Raw genomic sequence first — 10,930 nt, 5'->3', positions numbered from 1 at the left:
AGTTTGTGTTTCGGGTCCAGGTTTCGGGTCTGGGGTTTGGGTCTGGGGCTAGGAGTCCGGGGCTACGGTTTGGGGTTGGGGGTCCAGGGTCAAGGGTCTGGGGCTGGGGCTCAGGTCTGGGGCTAGGGTCTGGGGCTCCGGGATTGAGGGTCCGGCGTCGAGGGTCTGCAGTCGAGGGTCCAGGGCTGGGTCTGGGGTCGAGGGTCTGGGCTAGAGGGTCCGGAGTTGAGGGCTCGGGGCTGGGGCTTGGGGCTGCGGTTTGTGCTTTGGGCTCAGGGTCGAGGGTCAGGGGTCGAGGGTCCAGGCTTGAGGATCCGGGGTTGGGGTGTGGGGTTAGCTCCAGGTCTGGGGTCTCTTCCAGGGGTCGGGCGTCAGGGTCAGCTCCAGGGTCAGGGTCAGCTCTGGGGTCGGGGTCAGCTCCAGGGTCCTGGGCTTGGGGTCAGCTCCGGGGTCCGGGGCTCGAGTCCGGGGCTTGGGATCGCCTCTGGGTCCAGGGCTCAGGGTGTCCTCCAGGTCTGGGGTCAAGGGTCCGGGGTCGAGGGTCTGGGACGGGGGCTCGGGGCTGGGGCTTGGGGCTGGGGCTTGGGGTTAGGGCTTGGGGTCTAGGGTCAGGGGTTGAGGGTCCGGGCTCAGGGGTCTGGGGTTGGGGCGGGGAGTTAGCTCCGGTTCTGGGATCTGTTCCAGGGTTCGGGGGTCAGGGTTAGCTCCGGGGTTGAGGCTTGGGGTGAGCTCTGGTTTGGGGCTCAGGGTCAGCTGTGGGGTTGGGGCTCTGGGTCAGCTCCGGGATCCGGGGCTCGGGTCCGGGGCTCGGGGTTAGCTCCGGGGTGGGGGCTCCGGGGTCGAGTGTCTGGGGTCAAGGGCCTGGGGTCAAGGGTCTGGGGTTGGGGATCCGGGGTCAAGGGTCCAGGTTCAGGGCTCAGGGTTGGGGGCTCGGGGTCAGCTCCAGGTTGGGGGCTAAAGGTCAGCTTCGGGGTCAGGGCTCAGGGTCAGCTCTGGGGTGGGGGCTCCGGGGTCAAGGGTCCAGGATCAAGGGCCTGGAGTCGAGGGTCCGAGGCTCAGGACTGGGGCTCAGGTTTGGTTCCCAGGGTTGGAGCTCGGGGTTGGGGCTCGGGGTTATCTGCGGGTCCTGGGGGAGCTCTGGGGTCGTGAGCTCTGTAGTTAATAGCACATCACGGGTTAACCGTATCAACCCCACTGCCTTCTGTTTTGATCAAGCCATTGCCAGGCTACTAACATGATGTTTCTTGATACAGACCAAGATTTCTTTGTCCCTTTGCCAGGCTGGAGAGAGCTGCTCTGCTTTCACTGGTTGTGACTCTGAGTCCCCCTAGCCCCTTCCCTTACATCTTTTCTCATACTATAATGTCCCCTGGCATGGTGAAACCAAAAATGCATGCAATATCCAAACTGGGAGTGACCATGGACTTGCGTGATGGCATGATGGTGCCTCCTAGTTTTGTTTTTTATTGCCTATTTGATTTGTCTTTCTGCGTGTGGCTCAGCAGCAAACAACAGTTTACTATAACTATCTAATCTGGGGGTTGAAATGTTCAGCTGCCCTGGGCCTTTAAAGTGAAGCAGGAGATATTTCCCCGGGTTCCTGATTTTGCGCTTACTTTAGTTGGCCATTTTGTTGTTCACTTGTCTGGTACTGCAAGTTCCTCTCTTGATTCTTCCTCATCTGCCCTTGGCTTTGCCATCTTGGGCAACCCAACACTGTCAGAAAACTTGGATCCTCTGTATTCGGAAAAAGGAAAGAAAATGAATCTAGGAATGCCTGAAAGCTGAGGCCAGTTCAGATCTAAGGAAAGCATCTTTCAGTCACATGAATCTCCTTTTGACCTGTGCTATTTGGACCAAGTTGCTGGGGAAAATAATCAAGCGCTTGTTTTCCAGAGATGTTCTGTAAGTCACAGCTGTTGGTTGTTTCTGATGTGCAAAAGTGTTGCAGCCTTACAGAGAACATTTTGTCTGCTCAAACCGGGGACAAAGCACTTCAGATGCAACTGTAAGTGTCATTTGGTTTTTAAATAAGTTCTTACAGAGCTCTGCGTGCATGTGCTTTTGCCTATTAAGTAAAAAGTATTCCGTTCATTAAAGCAATGTACAATTCCTTTCAATGCCTGCAGGACTACACAAATTTTTGTGTAACACCAATCTAATATAGCTATGCTGGAAACGGTCACTTTGTCGTATTCATTTTTTTTCCTAGTTAATCTTAACAAGTAGAGCTGATTTGCTCCACAGAAGCTGGCTCAGTAACGCAGCCCCTTAGAAGTGAGGTGACCGGGAGGCAGGGTTCTGGCACTTGCAGGACTGTTCCCCACCAGGGAGCAAGTCGCACAAACAACTGCTCGGCCCATACTGCATTCCCCTATTCCGAAGGGGATGTCCTCAGTGCTCCTATTGATTTCTGTCTCTGACAGAGCTGACTGATGCACGTGGGATTTTCTGGCTTTGCGAGCCATCTACAGATAGAACTTATTGATTGGATCCTCTTAGGGCTGGTTGGTGGGATGCACTCCCTAACGTCAGCCCCCTCTATAATGTAACAAAGCTTGCATGAGTCAAAGGCCTTACCTGAAAACCTTCTTGAGAACTTGCCCCCTGAAGAAGTCAAGGAGCATGACTGCTCCCTGAGAAGCAGTCATGTACAGCAGAAGTCTCCATACAAAGAAGTAACATTTAAAACAACTGTATCGCTTGTCTGTATCCCCTGATACAACTGATACAACTGTTTTAAATGCTAATTCTGATCCTCTTTATAATTTCCTAGGCTTCCTTTAGCATGGAAACCCTGAGAATTTATTTCCATCTCCAGTTTGTGCTTTAACAAATGAAAAACTTCAATAAAAGTTAAATTGAAAGCCTGTAATTGCTGGAAGACTGTCACACTACATCAGGTCTGTGATTTTCTTAGCTCTGGAAGTGGGTAACTCTAAGCTTCAAAAGACAGAATAAGAAACTGTAGAGAAGGTGGAGGTGAGGCACTGTGCCCCGTCTCAGTGCATGTCAGTGTGAGCCTGGTTAGGGGAATCCTCCTCTGATCAACAAGTGTCATAGCAGACCCTGCTGCAACCTGAGCGATGCTGAACCTGAAAAACCTCTGTGACTTTGTCATCCTCCCACAGCACCTCATTAAATCCTCCAGGGGAGAGCTGCAGGATGTAGGTGTGTCAGGAACAGGTGTTTTCCTTTGTCATCCCCCAAAGCATGTTTTCTCACCTCCGGCTTGGAACTGCACCTCCCTTATCATCTGCCAGAATACAAAGGTGCCAATGGACGAGTACAGAAGTAGTTGTATGCTTCTTAATTACAACCAATTCATTTTGTGTGTGTGTGTATTAGCATATGTAAGTGCTTCTCATTGCAAAGCCAAGTTTATAAATCGTATTCAAACTAACTGTGCTGGTGCATGGACCTGAGCACGCGGCTGCCCCAGAGGACTCCCCCAGGCAGGGGCCGTACCTCCTCTCACCAGCAGCTGCCGCAACCCAGGCAAGTGGGGCAGAGCTGCTGCCTGTATGTGAGGGATGTAGGAACCCATCCTGCAAGCCTCAGAAATATTAAACAGGAGGATGAAAGCTTTTTAAGGATGGAATAGGTTCTGTTTTCATAATATTTTTCTTCTCAGCCTCCGCATGAGTTGGCACAGCTTGGTGTGCTACAAAGCACTCTTTTTTTCCCTTGCTCAGAACATCCTTAATTAATTCTTGGCAGGTCTGTCTAGCTCTGTGCATAGCTAGGAAGAAACTCCAGCAAAGCTGGGGCCTCCTGCAAGGCCACTCGCTTGGGCTGCCCCACTCCAGGCCTTTGTGTGAGTAGGGAGGCTTCCACTGTGTGAAGCTCGTGTGGCAGACAAGTGGATGTGGTAGAGCAAAGGCACCAATGTCAGATCCCACAAATGCAGTAGGGAAATGCAGTGGTAAGAGTTCTCTAGAATTGTGATGGGTAAATGATTTTGCAGATTTCAAGTAAAGGCAACTGAAAGTTTCCAGCTGACAGGGAGCAGGGGAGCTTGCGCTGACTGTACGATCAGATCATCGCAGCGTGAACGTGAGCAGTGAGCTCTGCGATGGCATTTCAGCAGCTCCTTTCCATAGCAGAGCCTTCTAGAAACAGCTGCCAGGTTTGACAACGCAACCTTGAGCTGGCCACGTTTTCTAGAAATGTAGAAATCTGCACATTGCCATGGAACGACAGAGCTCTTCCTGCTGCACCTTAGTCCCTGCCTACACCTGCTGACCTGCTGCCATCAAGAGTTTTGTGCTAAAAGAAAACCAAGATGTGTGTGTTGACCGAATATTCTCCAAACTGCTTCTCCCTTCCAGACTTTGGAAGTGCTCGATCTGTTCGGCAACCTCAGCATGATGGAGCCCAAAGCACCTGTTTGGCACTGGGAGAGAAATCTTTACTGGAAATCAACGTGATATGAAAATGCATTTCAGTGCGCCTTATCGACCCTGTTTGAAGGTTGCGGTACTCTCGTCATCACTGTGGCAGATGTCATCAGGGACCTGTTTTTTTGTTTTATGCAAGCTAATTGATTCCAGTTGGCACCCGATGCACATGTGCATTTTAAGGATCCCAAGTAAGAGCACAAATCAGTGTCAAGCATTTGAAGTTTTTGCCTCTCAGCTGGAGAGGGAACTCAATATCCTCTCAGAAATTTGCTCAAATAATCTTTCTAAAAATCTACTTTTCTGAAGAGGGGGAAAGAAAGGAAATAAGGTGGGTAGCAAAAGTAACAATAATCTCTGAATTTGCTTCTGGATTTTCTTCCTCTGTTTTCAAAACATAGAAGTGTTATTGCTGAAGTTGATTCTGAGGTCTCTTCCATGGGCAGTGTTGAAATATAATGCAAATGTGAGCAGTTAAAATTCCTCTATGTGAAGATGACAAAATCAGATTGGTGTGCTAACTCAGTGACGTTTCTCTCCTTTGTCCCCCACCCTTGTTTAAACAGTGCTGATATTTTACGGCAATAGAAATCCTTTTGGAATTTTGTGGCTGACTTGGAGCTGCAGACCTTTACTATTGCAAGTAGAAGAAAAGGGAAGAGGAAGAGAGGTAATTTCTAAAGTGAAATTAAATTAACCACAAAATAAAACATTTCTGAAGACAATTTCATGTCAGTTTAGAGAAGCCTTTTGGATTTATGCCGCCTAAAATAAATTATCATTTAAAACTTCAGTACTGTATTTTTTTAATACTCTGATGGAGTTCTGAAAATATAAGGAAATATAATTGAATCTTATTACGCCTAGATTAATAATTAAATCTATTTTTGAACAGAATCTTCTAATACAAGAAGAAATAACATACTTTGCATAATTCTTAATATCTTCTAATAATCCCCAGTTGTACAGATTAATTTTTCAGAAACAGTAGCTTGCAGGAAAAATGAAATTTATTGGCTTCCTTTTCTTCTGTATGCTGATGAACATGCTAACAGGTAAGATTACTGATATATTTATTCTTTATTTTTCAAGCAGTCCGAAATATTTTGTTACCGAACAAGTCTCTTCTATTTAGTATCAGCTATTGCTTGTGTATTAATTGTAACTGCTTCCTGGTGTATTTGGTTTGTAGCACTCAGTGACCACAAACGGGCAATTCTTTACTCATCTGTTTGAGAAAGAAAAACATTTGGCTGTAAGGAGGGCCCTGTGTGTGTCTCAAAGAGCTTGTCAGCTTCTGGCTACCCAGCAAACTTTTTTTTTTATTAACAGAAAGTCCTTCAGTGTGAGAACTGGTATTGATGAGTTTCCTGTTTATTTACAGATACCCGGTCAATTCAGGAAGGAGATGGTAATTATATCTTTTTCTTTCCTATGTATCATTAACAATTCAGAGAGTCAATTGTAACTCCCAGACCTGATCCCTAGCATCAGTTTTGGCAGGAACACAGTAAACCCAGTGGGTTGGGATTCAGGCTTTCAGAAGCGCTTTCATCTAGTTCTGGTGGAGAAAGAAGGGGAAGTTTTAAGGTTTAATGAAAATTTAAGCTAATGTATTTGCAATCTTAAAATGAAAAAAACCTCTGTAACAAATATGACAACTTCTTAAAGGTGAATCCTCCACAGGGTTAAGGTCAAGTCACGAATGATCTGCTTTATAAAAACGTAACTGGAAAGCACCAGACTTATAAATATATGAGAGACATCTGAGAATTCTGGCAGTCCCGATAAGTAATACTAGATGTCTGTCTACTTATTGGCAAGAAATACTCAGTTCCACAGCAAAAAGATTAAAATTTACAAATTGCCACAAATCCAATTAAAGAAATATTGGAACAAACCCCTTAGCACAGCCACCCTGTGGTGTGTGACACTTTGGGTGATTAGCCCATTGGACTGGTGTTTGCCTTTGATTTATAAAACAAACCAAAAAAGAAAAAAAAAACAACTCAGCATCTTAATGATATTTACACCGACTTACTGATAAGATAAATTCATTTTGAAAAAGGAGGTTGCATAGAAATGTCTGTTATAACAAGGTACTGCTATTGCTGGTGTAAATCTAACCCGCAGGACAGGCAGCAGCATCTGGAGTGCACAGGCACAGATATGCAAGGGGAATGTTATAACAGATATGGAGAACAGAAATATATATACAGAGTAAGAGCTGATGTGATTACTTCTAATTAAAAATATTTTCCCCCATGCTGCATCTTTCCTTATGGCTCTAACATCTTATGAATGTATCATCTGTTTTCACAAGTTTAAGGTTTAAGCGCACTTAAATTTTATTTGTGTACAGCAAATATTTCTTTGGCAACCTCTGAAGTGAACGTGTGGCATCTAAAAGCAAAACTGTTTGTGCAACGTCCTGTTGTTCTCATTATCAACAATTACGGTTTTCTTTTGTTGGCCAAGCAGCAGACTGCAAAGTGAATGTAAGTTCAGTGGTACCATCAGTGTGTTCTCCACCACAGACAGCATTTGGCTGGTTTGTTCTGTTTGTTATAAGCCATCTGTGCCTGTGCACACCAAAAATTATGAAATTAAGGTCTGATCGTAGGATTGTTGAAGGTTCTTAATTCCCACTAAAGACGCTGGTATGAAGCTGAGTCTAGTGAATGAAATGGCTCCCTTTTACTTAAAAGGGCTTTAAATAAAGTCAAAATACGGGGTTTAGCTTTGCTGCATGGAAAGACATTTCTATCTACGTGGTTGTAGCAACTGTTTACATTGTACATGATTCTGTGTTTGCCTGGGTTTAGGCCGAAGGCTGATCAGCTCCTGGTATTTTCAGAATTTTTGTTTCCATTTTATATTTGGCTTTTATATTTTTATGTGGCAGAGGAAATGTAGTGGAAGAGCAATGGGGAAAATATCTTTAAGGGAGCTAAAATATCTTTCAGGAGCTAGTGGCTCCCTCTTTCATGCCGTGCCCAGCAGCAGGGAACCCCAAACCTCATTGGCCCAAGCTTTCAACAAAAATGCTTCATATTACATTAATTGACATTTTTCTTTATTATTTGAGATCTTTATCGGGACTCTGTAGCCATGCCGTACTGGCCCTTCTCCTCCAGCGACTTCTGGTCCTACGTGGAGTATTTCCGGGCACTGGGAGCCTACGACAGGATCGACGAAATGGCCAGAGCCTTGTTCGCCCAGCTGCCTCTGGGCAGCCACCTGGGCTTCCACGTGCCCAGCCGCGAGCACTGAGCCATTGCTTCCCTCCTCGTGCCTCGGCCGCGCCGACACGTCCTGGTGGGCGGACATGTGCAGGTGGGCGCCCGGCGGGAGGCCTGCCCGTCCTGCCGCTCCCGCTCTTTAGAGCAGGTGTGTGTAGCGCTGCGTGCGCTGGGAGGCCAGCGGGTAAAGGTAGCCTTTCCTTGCTGCCATTTCTGCTTTTGTGCAAAGTCAATAAACTCGTCGGTTGTGTCAGGAGGTTTTGTTTTATTTTTTTAACGCGTCACGCCCGTGGCCTTGCCTCAGGAAAGCAAGCTCTGGCATACGCTGGGCGAGCCGAACACCAATCCCCGCCCGTCTCTGAGGCGGGGGGGGGGCGGCAGGGCACCGGGGCTCTCCCGGCCCGGCTCGGAGCCGCTCCCCCCGCCCCAGCGAGGGTTCCGGGTGCCCCAGGCCCAGCTCCGGCCCCAGGCCCCGACACCAGGCCGCGTCGCCACGGCAACCGCGGGGCCGGCCGGGCCCCGCCTGCAGAGCGACCATAGAGAGGGCGCGCAGAGCGGCGGGGCCGGAAGCGGAAGCGGGCGCGGCGGGGCAGAGCAGAGCGGCGGCGCCATGAAGCCGGCGGTGGACGAGATGTTCCCCGAGGGCGCCGGGCCCTACGTGGACCTCGACGAGGTGAGGGCGGGCGGGCGAGCGAGAGAGAGGGGGCGGCGCTCACGGCTCTTCCCGGCGCTCACCGCGTGTTGTTGCAGGCAGGGGGAAGCACGGGGCTGCTGATGGACCTGGCGGCCAACGAGAAGGCGGTGCACGCGGACTTCTTCAACGGTGAGGGCTCCGCGCCGCCGGGAGCGCGGCCAGAGCAAGGCTGCTTAAAGTTAAGGTTTCTCATGCTACTCACGAGTTAGGACCCGGGGAAAAGCAGACTTCTTTTATTCTGCACTTTCAGTAGTTGAGAAAGATCTCTTCTGGAGCTGGCTTATTAAGGAGCAGGCTTTGCCAAGAAGCTCTACCACCAGGTTGTGCTGTTGCATTGCCTTGAAAGCACTTATAAATGAGGATTAGGTATTTATTGCGTGGCAATTGTAGGCTTTCTGTCAGAATAACGACTTGGCACCAGGTACGTCGTTAGTATATACAGGTATATTGTCAGTATATGCTAACAGCAAGTTTTTGGTGTTTTTTTTTTTTGTGGGTGTGAGGGAAATGTTAGCAGCTGCTTCACAGCAATCAAACTTTATTAAGGAAGGGATTTTTAACAGTAAATCACAAATATGTATGTAACTCTGCAAAATGTATAAATGTGTGCCTGAATACTGTGACTGCAGCCGGAATTCTGCACGAATTTCTTCATCTTGATGCATGCTTGAAGCTAATACTTGTTTGGCTTTGTAGTCTGCAGATCACTGTCTATCCATCCTGAATGCAATGGCTAATTAATGCATTTTAAAATGTCCCTTCTTTCAAGCTTTACTTTGCTTTCGTGAGTTTAATCGCAAAGCTTGCGTTGTACAAGTGAAGCAGTTAAATTCACATATGATAGTGAGCATGTTCCTTGGATCTGCCTCTTTTTCATTTCTGTCTGCTCCTGTGCTGATGTTACACATGTAGTAACTGGCAGTACAGTAGCTGTCGTGTACCTAATTCACCTTCATTTCTTTAATTCCAGTAACAATGAACTGCTTGTGTGCTATGTGCGTATGTAACGGTTGAGACTTCAAAGGTTAATTTTACTTTGTCTTGTTTTTCTGACTAGATTTTGAAGATCTCTTTGATGATGATGACATCCAGTGAACTTAGTTGTCCTGCTATGCAGTGCTGGGATGTGGAGTTTTCTCTAGGATCGCCTGTGGTGTCCGTTATTTATTAAAATAATTAAAACAGGAAAATCCTGCGGAGGGGTGGAACCTGTGTAAGCTGCCAGATGGTGAAAGATAACTAAGGAGAGAATTGTGGACTGTTACTTCTAGGAAGATGTGCGTAGGCTTTTCTTAAAATTACACTTGCTGATGTGTTCATTCAATAAAATACTAACAAAAACTCTTTCTGGGATGTACTTTGAAAGTAGATACTGCTGTGTTCTGAGTGTGTTTTTTTTTTTTAATGCACTACTTTGTTCTTACTTTGGATATTATATAAAGATACAGGGCAAGATGTATTGCTGCCTGGAGAAGATTTTCTCATCTTGCAGTTTAGGATTATCTAGAGCTAAGATGACTGGTTTTTCAGAATAGTCTTTGACTCTCATGTTTAGCAGTAGCGCCAGGAAGAGTGGGGGTCTTCTCTAGTTTCAAGATAGATGTGCAGTTCTTATCAGTACTTTCTTTTAATCTAAGTAGCACAGGAACAAAAAGTAGTAATCTGATCGTAGCATTTTTTTGATGCAGGCTTTTACTTTTGGAAAAATAAGTGTATGGTATTGTGCCTTTCAGAGACCAAAATGAATCTCAGAATGAGAGGAGCCAGAGAGTTTTTAATGCATTGTTTCAGAGTCAAGAGTTTAATCCTCTCCTCTAATCATATGTTAATCCTTGAAGATCAAAGTGGTATCTGTATTCATAGAACCATAGAATATGCCGAGTTGGAAGGGGCCCACAAGGATCATCGAGTCCAACTCCTGGCACCACACAGGTCTACCCAAGAATTCAGACCACGTGACTAAGAGCACAGTCCAAACACTTCTTAAACTCTGGCAGATTTGGTGCCGTGACTACGTCCCTGGGGAGCCTGTTCCAGTGCGCGACCACCCTCTCGGTGAAGAACCTCTTCCTGATATCCAGCCTGAACCTCCCCTGTCGCAGCTTGACACCATTCCCTCACGTCCTATCCGATTAAGGAGAATAGATCGGCGATAATTCCATTCATTTATCACAGAAATAGTCCTGTGACTGATCTTTCTTTAAAGAGACTTAAATTTCATCTGGAATGTTGATAGCTGTAAATGCTAAACTGTATGGAAAAATCCCAAATGAAACACTTTCCTTCCATGCCTCTTGCACAGGTTTTTGCATGTTTTTAAACTTAAAAAGGTTCTACACGAGAACAGTAGAACTAAGTGGTTTTTTATCGTGTTCTTGTGGATTTCTCAACATCTTCCATTTTGTCATTCAGACTACCTTAGAGCATGTTCTGACACTTACTCTGCTCAGTGCCTGGCATTACAATGTGTCCCTCAAGGAACACAGGCTCCCTCAGGCTTGCTGAAGCAGTCTGCTTTTCCATTTTAGCTCTTGCTTTGGTTGAAGTGGGAGGGATTTCACGCTTTCTTCATTGATAGCAATGTAAACATTGAC

The 10,930-nt window shown here is 46.6% G+C and overlaps 2 protein-coding genes across 3 annotated transcripts; both read left to right on the top strand.

Annotated features, from left to right (window-relative positions):
* The first annotated feature begins 817 nt into the window (after positions 1 to 817).
* On the top strand, positions 818 to 9,677 carry OTOS (otospiralin). 2 transcript variants are annotated; one of them, XM_040567283.1, is made up of 6 exons: positions 818 to 2,008; positions 4,332 to 5,070; positions 5,370 to 5,455; positions 5,785 to 5,811; positions 7,489 to 8,315; positions 9,394 to 9,677. In XM_040567283.1, exons 3-5 carry the CDS (start codon positions 5,404 to 5,406, stop codon positions 7,671 to 7,673), a joined length of 264 nt encoding a protein of 87 aa, XP_040423217.1. In that variant the 5' UTR covers positions 818 to 2,008; positions 4,332 to 5,070; positions 5,370 to 5,403; the 3' UTR covers positions 7,674 to 8,315; positions 9,394 to 9,677. The 2 variants fall into 2 exon arrangements, with proteins under 2 accessions (XP_040423217.1, XP_040423219.1); XM_040567285.1 differs by lacking the exon at positions 818 to 2,008 and adding an exon at positions 2,880 to 2,903 and having other exon boundaries at positions 4,967 to 5,070.
* Positions 8,177 to 9,677, top strand: COPS9 (COP9 signalosome subunit 9). The gene is made up of 3 exons (XM_040567286.1): positions 8,177 to 8,315; positions 8,393 to 8,465; positions 9,394 to 9,677. Exons 1-3 carry the CDS (start codon positions 8,253 to 8,255, stop codon positions 9,429 to 9,431), a joined length of 174 nt encoding a protein of 57 aa, XP_040423220.1. The 5' UTR covers positions 8,177 to 8,252; the 3' UTR covers positions 9,432 to 9,677.
* Positions 9,678 to 10,930: the final 1,253 nt, after the last annotated feature.

The sequence above is a fragment of the Cygnus olor genome, chromosome 9, assembly GCF_009769625.2.
Source record: "Cygnus olor isolate bCygOlo1 chromosome 9, bCygOlo1.pri.v2, whole genome shotgun sequence".
In the NCBI taxonomy this organism is placed as follows: Eukaryota; Metazoa; Chordata; class Aves; order Anseriformes; family Anatidae; genus Cygnus; species Cygnus olor.
Note: the sequence above shows the minus strand (reverse complement) of the source record. Positions and strands in the feature narration are given on the sequence as shown.